The sequence below is a fragment of the Tubulanus polymorphus genome, chromosome 1 (genome assembly GCF_964204645.1).
Source record: "Tubulanus polymorphus chromosome 1, tnTubPoly1.2, whole genome shotgun sequence".
Lineage (NCBI taxonomy): Eukaryota > Metazoa > Nemertea > Palaeonemertea > Tubulaniformes > Tubulanidae > Tubulanus > Tubulanus polymorphus.
In genome coordinates this window covers 17,440,823-17,466,291 of record NC_134025.1, presented here as the reverse complement: position 1 = coordinate 17,466,291, position 25,469 = coordinate 17,440,823, and the positions used below count along the sequence as shown (strand labels likewise).

The 25,469-nt window shown below is 34.3% G+C and overlaps 1 protein-coding gene and 1 long non-coding RNA gene across 5 annotated transcripts; one reads left to right on the top strand and one right to left on the bottom strand.

Moving 5' to 3' along the window:
- Nucleotides 1–21,686: 21,686 nt before the first annotated feature.
- Nucleotides 21,687–24,119, bottom strand: LOC141914869 (uncharacterized). 4 transcript variants are annotated; one of them, XM_074806197.1, is made up of 6 exons: nucleotides 23,923–24,119; nucleotides 23,758–23,818; nucleotides 23,431–23,601; nucleotides 23,155–23,347; nucleotides 22,188–22,774; nucleotides 21,687–21,969 (listed from the first exon to the last, which is right to left on the bottom strand). In XM_074806197.1, exons 4-6 carry the CDS (start codon nucleotides 23,174–23,176, stop codon nucleotides 21,745–21,747), a joined length of 834 nt encoding a protein of 277 aa, XP_074662298.1. In that variant the 5' UTR covers nucleotides 23,177–23,347; nucleotides 23,431–23,601; nucleotides 23,758–23,818; nucleotides 23,923–24,119; the 3' UTR covers nucleotides 21,687–21,744. The 4 variants fall into 4 exon arrangements, with proteins under 4 accessions (XP_074662298.1, XP_074662300.1, XP_074662297.1 ...); XM_074806199.1 differs by lacking the exon at nucleotides 23,758–23,818 and having other exon boundaries at nucleotides 22,188–22,408; nucleotides 22,499–22,774; XM_074806196.1 differs by lacking the exon at nucleotides 23,758–23,818.
- A 122-nt stretch (nucleotides 24,120–24,241) lies between these two features.
- Nucleotides 24,242–25,093, top strand: LOC141915179 (uncharacterized). The gene is made up of 3 exons (XR_012620917.1): nucleotides 24,242–24,497; nucleotides 24,789–24,889; nucleotides 25,041–25,093. It is a non-coding gene; the product is annotated as an uncharacterized LOC141915179 (long non-coding RNA).
- Nucleotides 25,094–25,469: the final 376 nt, after the last annotated feature.

The window sequence follows — 25,469 nt, the reverse complement described above, 5'->3', positions numbered from 1 at the left end:
TGCATTTAAATATGATTCGAACAGACGATTACGTTTTTTGATTCTTTTAAGGCGTTTTAAAACATATTACATGTGTTTGTGTGCACGAAACTAGTAACATCAACCTAAGACAATAACAGTGATCAAAGTAGTCGACAGTCACGATACTCTACTCGGCATATAAGTTGAAATGAAGCGTCCATCTATGAATATGTATAATCGGCAAATATGTTTTACCTATTCATGTTTGTAAACCGTAATGAATAAAAAAATATCAATGAATTTTCATATCTCCATTATTTTTTCATGGTGATAGAAAAGATGTATAAATTTGATTTCTAGTTTATTTCGTTCGGTCATTCATTCTGTGTGTGAGGAGGTCCATAAAGTCATGAGTTATGACAGGTTCCCGCGATCCCTGCTCGATCCCTATGGATTTGACCCTATTTATTTTTGTCAGACACATTTGTCGGAAATTCGTTTAATCTTTTGAGCACATATCTTAATTTGGTCCCAATATTCGACCTGTAAAACTCTAGTCTGAATAAACCATCGTGACTAATCAATTTGGGACTGTATTCAGATTGTCAAAGGTTTAATCCTTTAATCTAAAAAATATGTTTCCATGATTTCTGATGATTTGAAAATAATTATTGATACGTAGCATGTCTGAATAGTGTCAATGGGAATGGGGCCCATCTAAGGTATGAGTCACCGGTGCCCCGGGGCCCGTATGGGGTTAAATATACGCACGTTCACGCGAGTGAAATGTGCGCGATACCGGCTCAAATAAGAACGTTTACCACGTTCATATGTATGAAATCGCACGTTACAATTACAAATTGAAACGTTGTTCGTTCAAAATCCCACGTGAATATCGTTTGCATTTAGTGGGAAATTCCAAAGTTAGCTCGCTACCTACAAACGAAGGATTCAGGCAATACCCCGTGTCATTTCTAAAAACATTTAACCGCCAATTAGACAGTACTGGTGTAGCTTGTTCAGGGAATAGTGTTGCTATATATACGTCTAGGCCATGTGAAATTATTTGATACCAGACACGACAGTGTTGTGTCCGAAACAGATAAATATAGCTAGGTGGTCAGTATTGGTCAAAACTTGGTCAGTTAAATAGTTGTTAGATCATAGCTCGCGCCATAGTTGCTCAACACCCAAACACGATTTTATTGCTTAGGCCTACTAATACTCAACATATAGATTACTTATGATGGGTTCTGGTTTGCACTGGTAACTGGTCTGTACTGGTCAAGCCTTGGTCAGTTAAACAATTTTTAGATTGATGTCCACATCAAATCTAGTTATTTGACACCAAACAACTTTATTGTTTACAAAAGAGATAATTTATTATATGACCAGTACTGGTGATGCATTGGTTAGTTAATAGACCAAGGTCTACGCCACGATTTATTTGAAACCCCCAACATGATTGGATTGTGTCGATTCGAGAATTTATCTGTTGGGCAATTTGTGGTCAGCCCTGGTTCGTTAGATTCTTATTTTGCCGGCATTTCATCTCGAACACCGACAACTGGATAACTAATTAATTCAACAGATCATTAATTAATGGAAATGAAGATCAGTGTTTTATTTATAATCCTTAGTCTGAATAAAATGTCTCTGGTATGAGTGCTATGGTACTTGGAATATTGTGGTCACTGTACACCCAAATGTACCTTTTTATTTTCACTATTACCGTAACTGACTGTAGTAATGGAGTGAGTGTCTTTTCATACCAGAGGTCGAAAGGTCGAGCTCATGAAAAATAAAAAATAAATTTTCACACGCTCGAATTTATTTTTTATTTTTCACTCACTCAACCTTTCAACCTCTGATATGAAACAACACTTACCCCATTACTCTAATAATATTCATATATATGAACATTATATAAATGAATATTATATCAATGAAATCAATTTTAATGAAAATATGTATAATAAATGCAGAGTTTAACAAATACACAATGAATTCTTAAAGGACTACTGAACAATTTTGTTTTTTCCCTTGAATCAATCCATTAAGATGTAATGCGTGAATCGCCATCTATGTTAATTATGCTGGTAAAATTTACTATAATTTATTATTTACTATATTAAATTTTTTGTTGAAAATCGATGACTCTGCCCGTAAATATAATGTATATGTATTATAGCGATGATTATAAGTAAAATAAAATCTAATCTAATCTAAAATCTAATAAATGATAATCTAATGACCTTAGGTATATTTGTTTTCATTTCGAATACTTTTAAGAGGTTTTTTCTTGCTACGGCAAACCAAAATATACGTAGTCGCGATGCTCAGCAATCTCGGGTAATCCCCTGTGGTGACGTCAGCGCGAGATGTTGAGAACCCGGAAGTATTATCAGCCTCGTTCAGATAGCGATAACAACAGGAGATAAAGTGATTATAAAAAGATTTTAAAACGATTTTAAACTATGCCACGGCGTTGTGTGTACTACAATTGTAGTACACAAGATTCCTTGTTATTCAAATGGCCGCGTGATCCAAATATTGCTAAAGTCTATTCATTAATGTATGAGACCTGTTTTTTCGCGATATCTTGCTTAATATTTGTAGTACATACCTCATTTAGGTCTTATCGTGACCACAAAAGTCGCGGACGACATATGAATATCCGATATTTTATCCGTTTATCACCGCTTAGAAGGATTGGTAAGAAGTGTAGGAAATCGCATCTTAAATCGGCGAAAACAACCGCCATGTTCGTCTTTTTCCGGTTCATGTGCGCATGCGCTATGATGCGGAATTTCTGCGTAGGGGTGGTAGCTTTTGAATTTAATTAATGCTCAACGAATCACAGTGTTGCAATAGTGCGCTTATGCATATGCATTCAGGTTAATCGCTTAATAGTAAACACGTACAAACGAACGCGCAACACAATGAGCTTTTCAAAACCACAATGGGAAATCATAAATCTATTCACATCACACCTACGTCGAGAAGAGAGGACAGGCCGAAATATCCCAAACAACAACACCTACGAAAGAATTCGGGCCGCTCTCAAGAAAAAAGTATCCACAGATTCGATTAAGAGGAATTACGGTATGTCATAGAAGGAAGTCATGCGTTGTTTATTTACTATTATAAATAGCCGCGAGCTGAAGGATCTCTCACTACACAAAAACAAAAACATTGATTTGAAGAGAACTGATGGCGATCATATCAATTAAAAACACTTTATTTTTCATATAATTATTTAGGCCTAGAGAAAGCCTGTTATAAATTTCATTTTAAGTAATAAACTATATACACTTCAAAAATACAAAGGTAATAATTTTTCATAGGCCTATTACAAAAAAAATCTTGATTAAAAAGACATGTTTCAAAACATATTATTAAAGACCGGTTTTCTACATTCAGGCCTATAGAAAATCATACAATACAAACTTTTTAGGCTAAACAAAAATGATACCTTGTTTCTCCGCAGCGGCCGGGTCATTTTTATAAAATATGATAAATTTTGTAAACAGTTCATTTCTATAGCGGCCGGGTCTGTTATGGTAAAATTGATCACGATTTAAAAAAAAAGTAATGTATAGGGTAGATAGGCGGCCGGCCGGGTCAACTTTTAAGCTCAGCAGAGTGGAGAAACAAGGTATCAATTTTTTTTAGCCTTACTCTTTTTTTGCAAACCCTGCTGGTTCGATAAATGAACTTGAACTCAATTTTCAATGGATTTTCAGAAAAAAAGTCTTCAGTAACTGAACCTAGTAAAACCGGACGTCCATCTATAGCTGAACTAGACCAATTTGATCAAGATATAATCCGAAGAGAAATTCATGATATGACCAGAGATAAGAAATACATTACAATAGATGGGTAAGAATCAACAACTGCCAGACAAAACACATCCTCCCTGACAATGATTCCAACATGATTGCTTCAAGAGATCGCCACAGCCAAAAATCCAGCCAGAGTAGCCCGGATACATAAGCATTGCTCATCATTAGCTTATCAATGTCCATTGTCCAAGTTATCTCAACTATAATTATCCGCAAAATTTGCCTAAGGGGTCATTCCTTTATTACGTATGCATTCGGGGAGGGGTCAGTGCAATTGCGTTCTGTGATGCTTAGTGTATATGAAAAAAATGGCCGATTTTGCGTACACAGGGAAGGGGGGTTGAAAATTAAAATTTTATGCGTACGTAATAAATGAATGATGCCTAAGTGATCAGGTTATCTGATAATTGGTAAGCAAGTTTTCAGCAAAGCTGTGCACTAGGGCTAGTCAAGCTGGATTTCATACTGCAGCAGTCTTGATGCCATCATTTTCGAATCCCTTCTGAGAGGGATGTGCAAATATGGATATTAAGGCTAAAAAAATTGATACCTTGTTTCTCCACTCTGCTGAGCTTAAATGTTGACCCGGCCGGCCGCCTATCTACCCTATACATAACTTTTTAAAAAATCGTGATCAATTTTACCATAACAGACCCGGCCGCTATAGAAATGAACTGTTTATAAATTTCATCATATTTTACAAAAATGACCCAGCCGCTGCGGAGAAACAAGGTATCATTTTTGTTTAGCCTTAGTCCCAGCGGGCTATTGCGTTCACTTTTCGTCTGTCGTCCGTCCGTAGACGGAATTCAGTTATTTTGGGAAGTTTTGAAGACGCTTCAAGGTAATGTCTTGATATTTGGTTTATACATGTATCTACCCTAGACACATCTTCAGCCAAAAAACTAGCCCTGTCACAATCAAGATGGCCGACTGGCAGCCATTGATGTTCGCCAAAATCAGCACTTTTTACACATTTTTAAAGTTTTCGAGGGAAATTTTGAAGACGCTTTGATCAATTACCTTGATCATTCGTTTGTATTTGAATCTACCAAGGGCCCATCAGCATAACAAAAATTGGGTCGACCTTACTCAAGATGGCCGTCCTAGGACCTTTTAAGTGCCCAAAAATGTTAACTTTGGCCCGAATTCCGAGTCCTGTAGCTTCCTACTGGTTTGCCATTTCTCATTGCAATTGCTGATTGATATTCTTTGGAAAGGGATGTTTCATACCTGAGACAGGTATTTTTGATCAGCCAATTGGCGGCCATCTTGGTGTCATCAGTACTCATTCGTAGGTAGGAAAAAGTTTTTCCACATTAAATTGATACCTAAGCATACTGTGTTACTATATGCAATTGGAAAGTTGTAGCCCATAACGTGTTCTATGATTTTGGTGAGTTTCAAGGTCATTGGTTTTTGCATGTGGCCACCAGGGGGCGTTGAATAATACAATAACTTATTATTTCTATATTATATTTGTACCTATGCATATTTTGTTACCACAATCAATTACAAAGTTGTAGCTCATGACATCTTCCATGATTTTGGTGAGTTTTAAGGACATTAGGTTAAACAAAAATGATACCTTGTTTCTCCGCAGCGGCTGGGTCATTTTTGTAAAATATGATGAAATTTATCAACAGTTCATTTCTATAGCGGCCGGGTCTGTTATGGTAAAATTGATCACAATTTTTAAAAAAGTAATGTATAGGGTAGATATGCGGCCGGCCGGGTCAACATTTAAGCTCAGCAGAGCGGAGAAACTAGGTATCAATTTTTTTAGCCTTAGTTATTCTATATGGTCACCAGGGGGTGTTGAATAGTAGAATAACTTAGCATTAGAGCCCACAGATAGAAGAACATATACAGCCTACAAGTAAAACTACAGTCAACCCCCACGATATACTGCCCACATCGATGCAGAACAATATTGACGGTATAGAGAATATAGGGGGTGTATCGGGGGTGTATTACTATGTATTGGTATTGAGACATTACATTGAGAAAACCTGGCAGAAGGCGGGGGTGGCGGTAAATGGGAGGGCGGTATATCGGGGTTGACTGTATAAAGAAATTACCAGGCAAAAATGTTCGAAAAAAAAGTTTCATACAGAAATTAAGTTTTCAGAAATTTTTTCCCCATATTTTTCACATGCATCTTATCTCTGCTAAGACAAAGTACATTGTATGTTACCTGTTTTTAAACCTGGAATCACTATAATCTTCAACAGGCGAATGGACAGAAAATTGGGAAAAAGGAATGACCAACTTTTCCCATCCACCAAGTTAGGATTGCGGACGAGTAGAGCAAAATGGTAAAGGTGCACGCCTAATCATTTTAGATGCAGGAAGTCGAAATGGCTTTGTGCCAGGTGCAAACCTGGTTTTTGAAGCAAAAAATGGTTCTGGAGATTATCATCACCAAATGGATGGTAAATATTATTAAGTCTTTGTTTTCAATATCCATATTAATGTCTATTTCAACTTGGCTTCAGAGCATATCAGATTGCCTAGCTCAGTCAGTTTTGGTGGTTAATATCTGGTAAAGGTCTTATTGGTTAAGTTTGAATTATTGTCCTCGTTGAAAACATGAAGTTTGAGTTAAACTCAAACTGTGAAACTTTTGTGAAACTGGGCCCAGGGGCCGGTTGCTCAAAAATTGATTTAAAACAACCTTTGAGCAGCCAGCCCCTCCATAGCATAAATTGCTCTGATTGTGTGACAACTGATATCTCAAAAAAGTATACCCATCAAAAATATCACTCTCTAATAGTCGTATGAAAAATGCTGATCGATTCAGCCTACATCAATCATCAATTTCGAAACTAATCATATTCTATGTGCTTTTCAGGAGACATATTCGAAACATGGCTCGAGGAGCAATTGATTCCAGCATTAGAGGAACCTTCCCTTATAGTCATGGACCAAGCGTCATATCATCTCTGCTTAGTAAAGGAAAGTCAGGCTCCAAAAAGCTCACAGAGTAAAGAAGAGATCAAGGTATTAAAAAACCTAGATGGCCAGTTTTGAAAAATTGTTTTCACAAATTATATATATATATATATACCTGTACGGCACTGTAAGGGGGTCATTCATTTATTACGTATGCATTCGGGGAGGGGTCAGTGCAATTGCGTTCTGTGATGCTTAGTGTATATGAAAAAAATGGCCGATTTTGCGTACAGAGCGGAGGGGGGTTGAAAAATTCAAATTTTATGCTTACGTAATAAATGAATGATCCCAAAATGGGTAGGTAGGTAGGACATTTATTTTCTGTATAGAAAAAAAATATCGGTTATTCTTCTATCAGTGGGTAGGTCGCCGTAAATAGTTTTTACTGGACTAAATTTTTAGTCAGGAATATGATTAACAGCTAGTAGACCACAATAATAAAAGGATAATCCAAAGTCGCCATCAAAGTCCAATTAGCAAAGTTGTCTGAGCATTTTGGTTTCCATAGACAAGTGGCTGTCCAATATCAATAGTAGATAAAAACCCACAATAAAAAGAAAAAGTATCTGGTAGCTTAACGTTTCAACTCAATTCTATGAGCAATTTTCAAAAACTAAATCAGTTTTTGAAAATGGCTCATAGAATTGAGTTGAAACATTAAGCTACCAGATAGTTTTTCTTTTTATAGTGGGTTTTTATCTACTATTGTCTGAGCATGGCTGCGCCATTTCCAGAATCAAATTTTAAATCCGATATAATAAAATGTTTTTATGATGTTGATCTCAGTGCCGACATCATTATTTGGTAAAAAAATATTTACGAGAAAGGAGTTCGGTCGGCCACATATATATTTTTGAAAAGAGTTATTTGACCTAAAATTTTGAAAAAGGGTCGGTAGGCGATTATATTTTATTCTGAAAATGATTATTTGAAATGGGGAAATATCGTGTCGGTCGGGCCCGAGAAACAGGGTTTTCTTTTGGTGTGGCCTAAGTGCAATTGCGTACACTGTAATGCTTAATGTTCATGAAAAAATAATGTAATTGTAAATAGTGCAAACCTCTATGTATCTATGTTATCTTGTCTGTAATCTGTCAATACAGTTCAACGTTAATTAAATATTATATTATGTTATTATTGTTTGTATTGTGGCTGAAAATGGGTATCTACACTTCTCGAAGATAAACCTTTTTCCCTTTTTACTAAACTGATGAAACCAATCCATTGATCAAAAACCTGTTTGACAGAACCCTACCGAAGGTGTACTACAGAAATTTCAATAAAAATGCAAACGGAACCATCTGTACAGAACTCAGGATTTAGACCTCAAAATTGACCCGATTAACTCCCGGTAAAACAGAATAAGCCGGAATTGCATTCAGCCAAGCAGGCTATAAATTACCGATTAGACTTAGGATGATTAACTGCATTCGTTGAGAGCACAAATTTGCTTCGTCATATTCTGTATCCTGGTTTAAATCTACCGAGTGGATGATTTGTCGCGTACACCGAATAAACCAAGAAGTATAGATCCTTCGATTTGCAGCAATTTCTTGACCACGTTCAATGTCATGCGCATTTGAATTATCTGACAGACCAAAAACCATTCAACAATGTTGGGTAATCTTGCAAAGCTCCTTGAACACACTCTGAAATGAAAATGTTACATGAACAATCCAATAGGATTAGTATGAAAACCAGTAGGACAGTGAATGGTATTCAGTGAAACTCGCACAAATTGCTTTTTCAGTATGCATTGCCATTGGTCCGGTTTTTAACCTAAGTAAATTCCATAAAAATCGAAAATATTCAACTTATCTATAAGCCGTACATCGGGTAAGTTCAATAAATTTGATTGGGTCCAACATGTACGACTTATATGTGGACTAGTTATTGTGTAAATAAAAAGTTTGATCTACCTCCACTCCATGTCCATGACCTACTTTCCTTCCCAACTACCTACATATTCAGCCATGATTGATGAAAACTGCGGGACGGACCATGAACTCTCTTCCCAAAAATTCAGTTCAACTAAAAAAAGCAACTGCGCTTTAGGTCTTTAATGCATTTCGAACTAGCTGAATGAAGGGTTACTGTCCATGACTTATTGAGCATTTCCGACAGAGAGCAACATTAGGCGTTGTGTACCTCCCCCCGCGCCACGCACACGAGGAGAGCGCGGTGCCGTTGGTTCTCTCCATCATCCATCCATGCTACGGGATCGAAGATCTGTGCGGTTTTTCAAAGCGTTACCAATTTCTTTACAAAAAGCGAATCATCTTAAATAACACTACGTGGTAATTATACTCACGCTTACGCTTCAGTCTAAGACGTACAAAAGTGATTTCTTGCCAATCCCGACTAAAAACACGGCATTTTACGAGAGTTCTTCAGACTCAGAGTTCACACGTGTTTGCATAACCTAACCAACCCGCAAAAAATAAACTCGCCCAGATCACATGACTAAAAACGCTCATTAGCATATGCATGAACCGGAAAAAGACGAACATGGCGGTTGTTTTCGCCGATTTAAGATGCGATTTCCTACACTTCTTACCAATCCTTCTAAGCGGTGATAAACGGATAAAATATCGGATATTCATATGTCGTCCGCGACTTTTGTGGTCACGATAAGACCTAAATGAGGTATGTACTACAAATATTAAGCAAGATATCGCGAAAAAACAGGTCTCATACATTAATAAATAGACTTTAGAGTATGGACTGCTTTTGTGAGTACAAAGCGAGCACAATGGAAGCCTTCGTCATCAAGTGTGCTCTGTAGAAAACATTTAACAACGGAGGCCTTCGACAATTACATGGAGTACAATGCTGGTTTTGCTAATAGGTTTGTATATTAAAAACATCAATCCCATAAAATAAACTGATACCTTGATTCTACAACTTTTGAAACAAATCATATTTAATTCACTTTCGAGTGACCTGGGCCTAAGTGTGTCATGTATAATCAGGCGACTTGTAATTAGTTTGGAAAACAACTGACTATTATGATGCATTTTTCACTTCAGTCTTCGATTAAAGAAAGATTCTGTACAAACTTTGCATCTCAATGATTCTGTTGTGTCGAATTCTGTTGACTCGCCTCAGAAAGCAGATTTTTTGAGTCCGAAGATGCAGAAAGGACGTTCAGCTTTTGAAAAGAGACGGAGGCTAGGGATGGTCAATGATGCGACTCAGCCAAGTGTAGCTGAACCAGAGCTTCAAAGTATTGACTTTGAAATTGATGGTGATGGCGATCTCGATAAGATGTGGGAAACTGTAGCTGTTCAAACTGAACCTATCACATCTAATAAAGGTAATTACATCCATTCGAAATCATGAATAAGATAGTTGCCTACCTACTTTTAATTTCATATTTCATTTGTTGATTATAGAAATTGAATTAGATTTGATCATTATTATTTAAAAATATTTTTTCAGCAATCCAAACTCTCAAATGGAGACCTAAGTATTTTTGTCAACGTCGACATTTCCCAAAATATTCAAAACCGAAAGTCAAAAGCTACAAAATCAGACGCACCTCACGTGGGGTTCAATGTTCCCTTCTATCCCCAAAAACAAGACCCAAGAAGCGATACAGAAAGGCTAGTCAGAGCAGTGTCTCATCAAACAAGACAGATTCTGATGAAGAATATCGTCCAGAGTGCGACACGGAGACTGAATCGGATGATGAATTTCAAGAAGACAGTTTGAAATTTGAAGAAATGAAGTGACACAAAGGCAATCGTTAATTATAAATTTCCCTGGGAGGCACGTGTCACCATTGTGTGAACATCTGACCACAATCACTGAACAACAACCAGTACGGCGCGTGTCTCCCTCAATTCATATTATCGATTGGTCCTAAATTTAGTAACTTTGGCACTGACCAGAACAAATACAGCCCTCTTTGGAACAAATGAAGCCATCTGGCCCGTAGAACAAAGGGGGCTGGGATCTGTATAAATAGGCTGGTCAGTACCAAAGTGAGAGAGATGACTCAGAGACTCAGACTCGAGATTGAGAGCTTACACACGACTCATCGGACGGAACACCCCGGAAGAATAAAGAGAATAAGATATACTAAACCAACTGTTTTCGTTTGATTTACATCGTTATTCCTGAGGAAGGAAACACAGAGTCGACCCCGAAGAGAACTACGGAAGGACAACTAGCTTCGAAGTACAACTCGTTTCAGAAGTAAGATGATCATTACATGTAGCCTACCCTCAAGTTAGATATCATGACATAGAAATTTGTATTTGATTTTGTCGAGAGATCAATACTAAGATCTGTGAAATTATAGAAGTATTTTTACTTGCAGGAATGAGGATGACGTTGATTTTCAGGATCAGACCAAGTTTATTGTTTATCAGTCTGCTCTGCTGATACTATTTCAATTCTGCAGTATCTGCAAGGGTGAAAATCTTGTCTCGAAGAGTATGTCTTCTACCTGTCTGACAGTTAGAACCCAGTGTAAGCTGTGTAACCACAGGACCACATGGAAAAGTGAGCCATCCATCAAGGGTATTCCCGTTACCAGTATATTATTGAGTGTTGGAATACTACTGACAGGAAGCCTAACAGCAAAGGTGATCAGGTTGTTTAAGTAAGTTGAAACCAATGCTTGTCATCAAATTGTGCCTTAATTTTCATCGACTTTTTAAAAATACATTTCAATATATAATTTCAAACATTCATTGTCAATCCAGCTTCATAAAAATTCAGTGCCTTTCAACGCGAACAGTGTATAACCATCATTCGAAATACATCCATGCCGCTATACGACAAGTTTGGGAAAGGAAACGCGAGTCTATGCTTGATAGTCTCAAATCATCTCCACTGTTGATAGGAGGAGATGGACGCTGTGACTCGCCTGGCCACTCGGCAAAGTACTGTTCATACTCGATAATGAATCTGGAGACCAATAAAATAATAAATTCTGAGTTAGTCCAAGTAAGTATGCCTTGCAGTTATTCAGGGTTTATGAATGTGGATTCGTTTTTTAGGTATTTTGTTTTTTTTAAATATATAATTCAGTCAAATGAAGTGACATCATCAAATGCGATGGAACTAAAAGGCTTAAAAAGATGCGCAGAAAAACTGAAGAAATTCACAATCACAGCTCTCGTAACTGATATGCATTTGTCCGTTAGAAAATGGGCACGCGACACTTGGAAAATTCCACATTACTATGATACTTGGCATTGTGTCAAAGGTGCGTAAGTAACACAATTTTGTAAAAAGTTTTTTAAGGCTTGTTCACAAAGATCTACGTTTTGTTTATCATTTTATCTGTCAAGCGGTCAAAAGAAAACTCGAATGCCTAGGAAAGCAAAAAGACATGGAGGTTATCAAAGAGTGGATACCCAATATCAAAGTCCATTTGTACTGGTGTGCCCAATCCTCAGAATCAGGAGACCACGAGACAATAAAACAGAAATGGCTGACATGCATACAGCATGTTCAAAAAAATCATGAGAACTGTCTCCACGCATCATATTCTAAAAAAATAAATGGTTAATTCCAGGTATATTTTTCTATTCTCTATTTAATAGCTACCCGGTTAGATAATTAAGTGTAAATAATTGTTTTCATTTTGATTTATTGATCTTTCAATTTTTTAGGATCCAATGTTGCATCTGAATTTGAGAATCTTGCAACTAACACGCGGACAGTTAATCAGATATCCAATATGTCTAGCTATGGACAAACCAGCAGTATCGAATGCTTTGATAACACATTTAATCATTTTGCCCCTAAGATGATACATTTCTCTTACGTCGGAATGCTCAGTAGGTATGTAAATACATGTAAAAATATGAATTTACAAAATCACATCATTGTTCTACCTGGTACATTATCATTCTATCTTCATTTCAAATTCCATTAGGATCTGTATAGCAATACTTCACTATAACGAAAATTCTGAACGAATTCAAGCTGAAACGAAGACTGGTAATCAGCGATGGCAGGTGCACTATCCAAAGTACAAATATAAAGATGGTCACGTTTTAAGAAAAATTCTGACAAAAACCACTCATCGTAGGCTGAACCTAACAAAGTGTGATATTATTTACTAAAAATTACTCGGGTTCATTAAAAAAAAATTTTTTTCAGATTACGTCAAGTTATGCTTTGCAGAAGTTTTTAACAACATAAGAGACGCCCGCATGATTCCTCTAAAATAAATGTACCAGCCACATTGATCGCGGATCGCAAAAGGGTAGTTAAGGATGAAGCGGTAATCTACCATACATCAAGATTCAAGAAGGTTACCGAAAAGGTCAAAGGAAAATCAAAATCAACTGTCCTCGCTACTCAACCTAAAAACCGATTTCGAAAACTGACTGTCAACACCGAATCTATTGATGAAGTGATTCGCGAGGTTCTGAAAAGTGACTTGGTTGATAATCAATAACCACTTGACTATTTACTGCTGTTAATATCATTGTAGTTATTTGAATTCCTTGTTACTCGGCTCAAGATGACATGATTGACAACTTTTTTAATGCAAAATATATACAAATCATTTATTCTTGTAAATTAATAAAATATTTTATACGTTGCAACTAACAATTCCGTTTTAGTTTCTATTGGAGGTAGACGGACTCCTCTGAATGGCTGATCCTCTTCGAGAACATCTTCTTTTGGGAAATGTGCCCTGATGCATGACACGATACATGCAGGCAATATGACTCTATTGTTTTTGCCGCAGAATCCCCAGCACCATCGAACACACTGTCTATATGCAATGTGCCTATATTTGTCTGGTAAAGGTCCCTCAAACGCTTTACGGCCATACTGCGAACGAAACCCATACCATGCTGTTTCCAGCACCAAAACATCCAAACACACTGACTGAAATGATGGCGTATCAGTCATGCAAGTGAAATGGTCGTCTCCTGGTCTTGCATTGAGCTGGTCTAATTTATTTTTGACCTCGGGAACGTCATGGCAGCAGATACACTCTGGCTCAGTGTCCAATATCTGGCAATGAGAGCAATGACACCTAGGAAAGAGAAAATGATTTTGAAATACCACGTTCAGTCTGCAAATTGAAAGTTAAACATCCCTAGAAACTATATATTATATTTCTTTTTTAAATTTATATTGAAACCTCAGTAATAATAAATAACCTTTATTATTTTCAAACTTATTCATATATTAGTTGAAAAAAATAAAAATAAATTGGTTGAAAACTATATGAATAATATTTATTTTAAAAATGGGGTTTTAAGTATTAATGTATTTAATACGTATTTAATACGTATTAGATAGATAGATATATAAATAGTTATTTTATAAATTTATATTCATAGGGAAATTGAAGTCTCAGTAATAATTTTGAACCTTTATTATTCTTTAATTTATTCATATATTCATCATGTAATTCAGTAGGTATAATTTGATTTTCTTCCAATGATTGTTGCATAGATTTTTTATCTTTATTGTAGAATAAAACTAGAAATCTTATATTCTCCCTAAAGTCTTTAACAATTGAATTATATTTTTGATTTAAAACCCATGTTGTTATCCCGAAATGTCTCCCAGAGAAAACTAGATAACATAACTCACTTTCTCTAACTTTTGAATCATGTAAATTTGCGCAATCTTCTATAATGAATAATGTATTTGATCCTTTATAAGGATCAATTGCTATTTTTATACAATTATCTAAATTTTCTTTTACTATTTTAGGATCTAATATAATAAACTTATTCATCTTAACTATATCTCTATTATATGTTTTATTCATTTCATAAGTAGGGCAGAATAATATTATATTATCAAAATGATTCTTATAAATAGTTTCTAACAAATCTAATATGAAATGTGTTTTACCACAATTGGTTACTCCAGTTATTAACATATTATGCGGTTCGAATATGAATAAATCTTTATTCATTTATTCTTTTAATTTTACTAGATAAAATCCATTCATTAAACTTATCATCGTATCCTTTATATTTCACCAAAGAATACTTTTTTCCTTTAAGAGTTTTTGTTTTCAATACTTTTTCTATTTTGTATTCTATTTCATCTGGATTTGGTACAAGTGATAATTCTTGTTCATAGAAATAACCTAATATTTCTTCATCTTTTAGATCTTCTAGTTTATAAACAAAAGGTTTAGTTAATATTATCTTTTTAATTTTAAATATTTCTTCTGTAAAATTAGGGGTATAACCTTTATAAAATGTTTTTCGATATTTAGATATTCTAACGTGTTGTCCAATTTTAAATTTAGGTTCACCGAAATCATGTGTAACAAACGCTCCATATAAATTATTCCAAACTATTTCCGAATTATCTTCTTTTCTAGCTTGTATAGGTTTCATATTTATAGAACTATGTTTAGAATTATTATAACCTTTCACTAAATCATCTAATACATCGATATATTTATACGTTTCATTAGCAGTAAAATATTTCCACATTCTAGTTTTCAATGTTTTATTAAATCTTTCTATAATAGATGCTTTTTTATCTGAATGTGTTGAAAAATAATCTACATCGTTATCAGATAATAGTTTTTTGAAATGTTTGTTATAAATCACGATAGGTAGAGCACAATATCCGTGTTGACGCGATGAGGAGAGAATCCCACAATGATAATAAAAAGTAGGAGAAACAGGTCGGAATCTTAATCAACGCATAAAAGAGCATAAATTAGATGTAAAAAACTTTAAACCTGAAAGCGGAGTTGCTAGTCATGTTTTTCAGACTTCACACAATTTTGATTTTGCTAATGCTGAATTAGTTTACCCTTGCAGCGATAAAACTAGAAGACATATTTTGGAATCTGCATTAATTATTGAAAATTCGAACAACGTTGTAAACCTTAACAATGGTTTTTCACCCCATAATAAACTTATATCAAAATTCCTCTGTAAACTGGTTAAACTCAACACTTGATTTCCCCTTTGATTATTTGTTATTTGTTCTCTCATCAATTTCGTCTCTGACTTAACTTGTATTCACCTTTGTTTTAATTTAAGTGCCCCCTAGTTTGTCTTTCTTTTTACTACTGACTTTAAGTTTCATTTATATTTATACTCACTATTGTTGTTTATAATCACCCCTTAGTTTGCTTCCCTTTAATCTATTTTAGCGTGTAACTGTTTCTACGTTAATTTTCCTTTAGTTTGTATCATCTCTGATTACTTGAATTAGTCTCTTTGTCTCTGGATTGTATATATATCTCATAATTTCTGTAGTATCTCATTATTCCTGAAGATGACTATTAGGATATAGTCGAAACGTTGAAATATACTACTATCTCGAAGTTTCATTTTCGGACTTTTTATTATCATTGTGGGATTCTCTCCTCATCGTTTGTTATAAAATTCCTTACCTTCATCAAATTGTATCTTATCTGGAATAGCTTCTTTAAATATAGATTTAAAAGCATTTGTCACTTCTATACCAGTTTTATTTTTGATTGGAATTAACCATGCGTATCTACTGAATATGTCTATAACATTCAATATCCAGAAATATCCTTTGTTGTGTTCTTCTAAGTTCTTCGTGTCAATTAAATCTGCTTGCCATTGTTGATCGATATATGAAACCTTAACTTTTCTTGTTAAATAAGTTTTATCCATTTTCTTGTGGATTTGATATGTTGGTTGATTTTGTAACCATGATTTCAATTCACTATATTTTACACCAACGTGTGGGTGCCGTACGGCACCATCACCATTTTCATTATCAGATTTAATTTTATTCCATAATTCTGAAATACTAGAATATGATACTTCACTCTCTGGGTTATAATATAAATCTCTTAAATATTGTTCTTTTTTCATTCTATTTTAATCCATTAATAATAATTTAGATTTATTTTCAATGACTTTATCATTTGACTTATTTTCTGGTATGATAGGTTTATTGTCATTGGAATCATCTTTATCATCAGATTTGAATTTTGATTTATATATTACACCGGATAATATAATAACTGTTACTAATCCAATTGTAATATATAATTTATAATTACTTCCAGCATTAGAAGAATCAGATGGATTATTATTTGAATTAATATCAGATAATTTCTGTGATTCATTTATATCAGTTAATTTCTTTTTCTTAGCTTTTTTTAATTCTGAAGATCTTTTACCTAATTCTCTTGCCCATTTAATTTGTTTTTCAGATCTAGCCTTTTTCTTAACGCCATCACTCATTTATTTTAGTTAATTTTTGTTCTGATTCATTTTCTGTTTCGACGTTTGGTTGTAGTACATCTGTTTCGTTCTTACCTGATTTATATTCCATAGGTTTGATATTCGAAAATGTTATGACGCCAGTAGAAATTAATGTCATAACCGATCCTAATTGAAATGAAGCATAACCGACCCATTTTTGTAATTCAGTCATAACTAAGTAGTCATTTTTCAAATCACTATAGAATTTATTTTCATCATCAATTGGTATTAACTGGTTACATAACTTAGAGTAACATTTGACAATACCATCTGAAATAGAATCATTTATTCGGGCTAATCTTGCCTCTTCATAAATCTTAAAATATTTTATTACTTTATCTGTTTCATAGAGTTTAGTTCTTGAAAAGTAATGATTCTATTTAAAAACTCCTTAGTTTTTCCACCGGCAATCAATAGTTCTAGATTATGCTTACAATATAAATAGTATTCATAATCTATATTACAATTAACTTGAGCACAATTAGTTACAACTGTATCTTTATTTTCACTTATACCCAAATCATCTAATGTTTTTTCAATATCAATACTATTCTTATTAGATTTCTTTGACATTTATATTAGAGAAAAAAAGCAAAAAAATATTATAAGTATTATAAAATGATACTAGTATCTCTTTGGGTTAATACTAGTTAGTTAAAGGTAAAGAATTTTAGTATTAGTTATTGTTTTTTTAGTATTTTTTATTTGTGATATAAAGTATTCTCTTTTGAAAAGAATTGTAAAAGAAAATATCAAAAATTAAAATAGAAATAATGGCTAGTTGAAGTTATTGTTTTTTTAATATATTTTATTTGAATTCTATTTGATATCACCATGTGGGTGCCGTACGGCACCATCTCACTACTTTTGTTTATCTATTAGGAGCAGTAATTAGAACTGTCCAGATAAGTCATTTCGGATCCTTGATATCAAATTCCTCAACATATTGTTCATTATTTGGATCATTGTTCCATTGATCAATAAATTTCTTTGCCTTAGTTAACTGTTCTAAATATAACTGTAAATCTAGTTTATTAGATTTAATTATGTTTTCCTTCTTTTCTAAAGGTCTTAAATTCTTCCAATTCCAAATAAGTTTTTTATTGTATTCATCATTCCTTTCCATTTATAAATCATATTTTTATCAAAATTGATTAACATTTTAGAATCCTCTTCCATTTCTTCGACTAACGTCATCCTTTTTCATTCCTCGCTGCTTTTGATAAGTCATTTCGGATCCTCGATAATAAATCCTCAACTGAAAATCAATTCAACGAAACGACTGGTGGAAATATTATTTCATAAACACATATATTTATTATGTAAATTTTAGCGATCGATAATAGAACAATGGAGAACAATAGAAATGCGGTCCAATCGAACCGGTTATTGCGCAATACACAGTTATATTTTTATTCTGTAAACTACAACATTCAAACATAGAAATGTAACCAATCAATATTGAGCAGCTGTTTCCGTCAACAACGATCAATAATAGAACAATGGAGAACAATAGAAATGCGGTCCAATCGGACCGGTTATTGCGCAATACACAGTTAACAGTAAACAATCAATACAATATTAAAACAGATATATACAACCGAGATTACATTTTTGATATCTAAGACCTTCAGTGTTATAATTTATAATTTTGTCCAGAATTCTTTAATTACTGGATTGTTTCCAATCATTTCTTCAATTTCTGGTAAATATCTGACTACTTCACTAAATGCTAATCCTAATATTTTGAATTTTTCATATTTTATTAATCTACCTACTCTTCTCAGTTTTCTTTCAAAACCGGCACTGATATCTCCACTCATTTTCTTAGTTTTCGATTCTTTGAGTCCCAACAGCAATTTAAGTCGCGTTGCTGGTAATTTTGGTAATTGTAGTTCGCGCGGTAATTGTTTATTATGTATTACATCACTCAGAATTTTCACCAGTTCTTGATGATAGTCCAAGTGTTCTTGTAATTTTTGTGAAGTTTGTTCGTCAATTACGAGAGTTCCATCCTCCATTTCTATTGATTCCTGAGTTTCACTATCCAGCAGCAATCGTTCCTCATCCGTTGGTTGGCTTAGAATTTCTGGTTGATCTCTGTATTCCATTTTAATCTAAAAGATGTCGTGAAAATGAATTACTGTACTTAAATATGTTTAAAGGTTTCCCTACTTCATAATATATGTACTTACATTTAGATTTAGAACTGTAAACTGTGTTTTGAGAGAGAATATCCAATACGTACTATGTATGTAAAAGTTGATTTCTAACTGTCGACGTGACGCACGTTCGACCAAACTAATTACTTCTGCACAGATGTTCTTTATGATGAAGTTAATTAATTCTTTAGAATTGAAAACAAGATATATTTGGCAACATATGTTTTAGTAGTAAGCAAAAGCTATGTATTATATACATACAAAGCTCAAATAGAATAGCTTTCTAACCACTGATCAAAACCTCAGAATGCGGTTGATTCTGTGAAATACTATTCCATAATTCAACAAATGTCTTTGCTTTATCCAGTTGATCTAAATATAACTTTAAATCTTGTTTATTGGATTTAATTATGTTTTCCTTCTTTTCTAAAGGTCTTAAATTCTTCCAATTCCAAATAAGTTTTTTATTGTATTCATCATTCATGTCAAATTTAGAAATCGGCAACACGTGATCAATATGAAAGTATTCACCATAATTATCTATATTCATTTTATCATCGAATTGAAATATAATCCATGATTTGAGAAATTCATCTGAACAACCCAATAGATGAGATAATGTTTCTGAATGTGTTTCTTTGTTGAATAATTGTGTTAATCTAGATCTTAAGCATTGTTTCAATCTAAAATTAAGATCTGTTTGATATCTTTCTCTCATATATTCTGTCATATAATCATTATAAGCTTCTCTATTATCTTCTCTGTATTGTTTGGTATATAGTTTAGCAGCAATATTGAAAACCATCTTTGCTAATCTTACGCTTACTAAATTCTGTTAAAGCTAATTTATCTAATTCACATTTAGAACACTTCTTGTAGTATATATTTATGACGCCAGTGTTATTTGTAATATTGATAGTTTGTGGTTGTTCTGGTTCCATTTATTATACATATTTTTTTACTAAATTGATTTTAGAAGTTCAATGATTTATATCATGCATTATTTCAATCACACTTTACTAACACTTTTAATGTTTAAAAATCTAACTCACACAAATATGAATATTGAAATAATGTTGTAAATATATACTTTTATATTGAATAATCTGTCAATTTAAATGTTATTCATGTATATGATTATTTTAAGAGTAATAGGGGTAATGGGCTTTCAGGTTAAAGGTTGAATGGTCGAGTTCATTAAAAACAAATATTAAAAGTAATTTAAAACTATAATATATTTTCATAACCGTGTGTATTTCAGTTGAATAATAGAATAATTATTATTATTTGAATATATTTGATTATATGAATTTGTGTATTGTAAATAAATCAATTGGTCGCGGAGCGGAGCGGTAGCGAAGTGGAGCGACCAATTGATTTAATACGATATTCTTTTTAGATTATTGATATCTTAGAATAAATATTTAGTTATAATATAAAATACACACGGTTATGAAACTATATTATAGTTTTAAATTATTTTTAATGTTTTGTTTTTTAATGAGCTCGACCGTTCGACCTTTGGCCTCAAAGCCCATTACCCCTATTACTCCTAGCCATCAATCTAAGTCGTAATCATTAAAGCTTGTTCGCAGAAAAGCTTGCCTTAAGAAGATTTTTGAGAAAGGTTGTGTGTCACCCCTGTCGTTCTGACAAATTGTCAAACTGTTGAAGCCAGTTTTCTCGGAGAGTGGAAGCAACAGATTCATTAAGGAGGATTGTACATATAGAACCTTCAGTCGTTATTTGACGGCTGTTTCAGGTGAGTGCGTATGAAAAGTCTGTTTTACAACAAGACGTTTTACCATTTCATGTGAATCTATTAATTGGTCTTAAATTCTTTACAGCTGGTCGTAGGAAAACGAAAGATGGCCGTGTAATAAAACTTGAAGACATCTTACAGGCTGTGACTGGGTCGCGAGATCAACCATTTATGGGCTTCTCCAAGCCGCCTAGGATTGAATTTATGGATCAAGTGCTGCCGACAAGTCGTACTTGTATAAATGTATTATACCTGCCATTAAACATAACTAATGATGTAATGGATTCTTGGGACGAATGCTTCATGAGCACTTACTTTGGAATTTTATGAATTTCCTCAAGAATTTATTTGGAAAACCATAGAACTATAAACTAAAGGGAAGGTGCCGACTCCGTGACGTTACTATACATTAGCTTTTGCTATGTTCGAAATTGATCAGCGCCCTCACCGATGGCGATAAACAATAGATTCTCTGGACTGGTTGCCGGTCTCTATTCTTAATTAGCATTTTTCATGATTTGTTTATGTCCTAAAATTTTAAGTAATCTTGAAAAACGGTATCCTCAATGCTCGCGGAGAAAATATTTCCGAGAATCTATTGTTTATCGCCATAAAAATGGGGGTAAAAATCGGAGATTTTGTGCGTACGTACTAATTGAATGGTCCCAGGTTTTAGTTGTTTTTTTATGTCATTCTCGTGATGTATTAAAATTCTGAACATTTGTTGATTCTAAAATTCCAATCAATCTTTGAAAGATTTTGTTGTCGTTAAAATTCTGGACCATTGGTCCTTTATTGTGTTTTACGACGGACTCCACAATAAATGATATAAATTCTTCTTGTTAATTAAATCAGTTTCCTATAATTGTATTCAGCGATTCTCTTAAAAGTCTATAGTAGGTGATATCCCAGAAACTTGACTGTCTACATTCTTCATCGATTTCCCTGGCTCTTTCTTCAAACAATGCTTCCTCATTTGCTGACTGGAAAGGTTTTGGAATGTCTGGCACTACTACATGGTTCTCTTCAATTGGGATTAACCCTTCTGGATCCTGTCCAAAAGTATCTGACACATTCTAAAAAAAACAAAAATGTGCATGCTATATCTCTACGTGGAATTTAGGCCAAAAAATGATACCTTGTTTCTCAGTCTGCTGAGCTTAAAAGTTGACCCTGTACATTACTTTTTAAATCATGATCAAGCTAACCATAACCATAACTAACCATATGTTATGCTAGAAACCCATTTTGTTTTTCGATTAAATCAGCTTTGAGACATGTATATATTGCATACCTGCTGGAAATTCTCTGAGGCAATGAGATTGTTTGTGCCTCGCAATTGGTGCATTCCGATGATAAAGAGCTGTAATGGTGTCTTATTCCTAGCTGTGCGTATTTTGTGGTTGTTCCATAATTCTGCGAATTCTGACAAAAGTTGATTTACTTTCTTCGGGTAGACACAGTGTAAAATGTATAGGTCTAGGTCACTTGCTGGATCAAGAATATCAAGGTCTTCTAAATGGTAGAATATTTGGTAGAATGGCAGCACACTTTCATATACATCTCGCCATAATCTTTCAATTCGTGAATTGTGTACACTCCTACCAGTTATGAAACTACGTCGATCAGGTCCTCTATTGCTAAGCATGAAGAGTGCAACATCTCGATTTTCAACACCAAGATCTGCACGAACTCTAGATGGCAGGCCCCATTTAACGACAGCTTCTTCAAACACATATAATACGGTTGATGACAAATTGTTTGAATTTGCCTTAAGGTACACAATGAGCCGACTGTAACCATCAATTCCACCGTGGACAACAATGAGCCACCTACCAGAAGATTTTAATTTTTCCAAGGCTTTGATTTCCTGAAATGTTTCTGTGAATAACAGTACAAGCCTGAGCATAGTATTGAAGACTAATTTGCAATCTTGGTTTTAGGTAAGCCAATTAGGTTTAGGCGCATTATATCATTGACAATTTCTAGATACGATATACCATACCATCAAGAGGGTAGTAAAACTTCCTCAATTCAATGAAGATAAGTTCAATCCAAATTTACATTATAGCCAGATACAGCTCATCGATAGATGAATTATTTATGGAATATTTATAAATCAGATTTCTGATAAACTGGATTAATTTTCCCAAATGATCCAAATTAAGCAGGTTTTACTGTATGAACAATGAGAGAGTGGCCAAGGAATGCATTTTATACGACTATGAAAATTCTAAAAGAAATAATCCAACTTTATTTACCTAAGCAATTTATGGTTGCCATCAATGTGCCAGAGGGCCATAGGCGATGGTACGGAATACTTGCGTCTTCGTATCTATCTCAGTCTACACAACTGGGATCTGTTTGGGTCAATACAACGAACAGCATGACGTATTCTTTGACGTTGAACTATAATATGTTTCGATGTCAGGTGCCCCTGGATTGTTCGCTCCCCTGTAAATGGATTTAGAACAGTATTACTATCACGCTGTAAACTAGCTTACCCAGTGTTGTGTTTTTTTCATGTGAACTCTGACCTGCATTTGAAAAAAGAGTTAGGATATGTGTAATTTCACTTTCCAGCAACTCGTCATCGATATTTGAATATCGGTTTTTGGCTTTCAAATTTAATTTCTCCATCCTATATGCGATAGTTCTAGGGGAAACGTGTAACATTTTCGCAATCTCTGGTATTGTAAAGCCATTTCCTGAAAAAAACTTGTACACTGTAGTTAAGCCTTAGGCTAAAGTCGGAATATCAGATGAAGTGCAGGTTAGAATACTAATAAGCAACATTGGATTACGCTGGAAGAAAATTGCATTGGCTTTCAGGCTCAGCCAAGAGATTCAGATATTTCACTCACTCCATGACCTTGATAACCCTTGTTTCATCAAGTAAAATATATGGCTGCTTATTCACTAGGCCTTAAAAGATTAAAAGAAATTTGACAACCAATACGTTACATTACTACGTATGTTATTGAGTATCGTATACTGTATATTAAAAAGATTGATTTACTAAAGCTCACCTAATAATGAAAGAAGTTGATCTTTATCAATGATGAAACGGGGTCGGCCCCTTACACCGATGCCTCACATAGCGGTTCCTGAACTTCGCTGAAAAAGCTGAATCACTGAAACGCTGAAACGCAGAAATAAAAACGCTGAAATTTCAGGGAATTTCCGAAAAACGCCGAAATTTCAGGGAATTCCCAAAAACGCTGAAATCGTGCTAGGTACCAACAATACACGTTTTGAAATATTTTCCGGGCCTGTGTCCGCTGCCGAGTCCTGAACCGTGTTTTAGTCTCTACCTTCGGTTACAGAGACACGCATGGACAGTATGTGTGGAGTATACTTCTAGAGGGCCACTTGTTGGACAAATTAATTCGCTTGAAATCCGGATTTTTAATGCATACAGGCAGCATAATGAGGAAAACCCATTCACAAACCGTGCAAGCCAACTTAAACACTATGCTCAATATTCCCTGCAAGACGCAAAATATCTTATTTGAACGTTCATGTATAAAACATGGAGCAACTTTTCTTTTGTCAACACGTTGATGGGCGACGGACTATGTCACTATGGTATTCTCTGAAGGAGGTAAATTAAATTTGACAGCTAGTTATATTAATGATGCAGCTTTTGGACAAAAGGGATCTAACTAAATTTCTTTTTAATTCACTGTGGAATGGAATGGAATGGATTGACGCCAATGGCATGCAGTAGGCCCCTACGTATGGGTCATACTGATTAGCGTCAACCAATTAATCTAAATCGGGCTAACCATTCAACAACTGTGAATAATTTATTTGCTGTGGCGTGATAATAATTAGTTTTTTTGAAGAAATGACATACCAACTGTTAGAAAAATGTACCGATTCTTATTTTTAGACTACTACTGAATCTATAAAAGGAGGAGTCATAGACAAAGTTGATTTGCTTAGCTGGTGACACTTCTTGTCAAGTACATCATCTCAAGTACTGGGTGTTTTGTAAGTTTAATTTCAGTATTTATTTACTAAGTGCTGTTCTCTCGGACTTCAGTGCTTTCAAACTGGGCCCACCCCATAGGCTATATAGTCCAGGGTGTATTAGCCACTCTTCTTTTATATCCGACTAAAATGCACCTTTTTCTATTTTTAGATTCAGGCTTAGGATGTGCAAATTTTTTGAGATACTGAGAAATCAGATGGCGAAATTTGCAGCAGGATAGCTGAACGACACAATTTTTACAAATAAAATGGCTATTCGAATGCTATTTCAATAATAACTTAATTCAACCAGAGAGAAATAAGTCAATTGCGGATGTACAGTACACCCACTTTTCTTCCCTGTTTCCTGGTACCAAATTTTGAGTTTTAAGCTAAGCGATATTCTAAGGTATGCTAGTGGATTTCATTAGAATATGAAGCAATGGAATGAGAATTCTAGCCAGAGTTAAGCGAACTATTGAGTTCGATATAATGTAAGAACTGATTTCCTTTGTGTACTCTTGCAGAATGTGTTATGCATTATTTCAAGCTGTTAAATAATATAGTAAGACAAACGTCCAATTATTGGATCTTTCTTGTT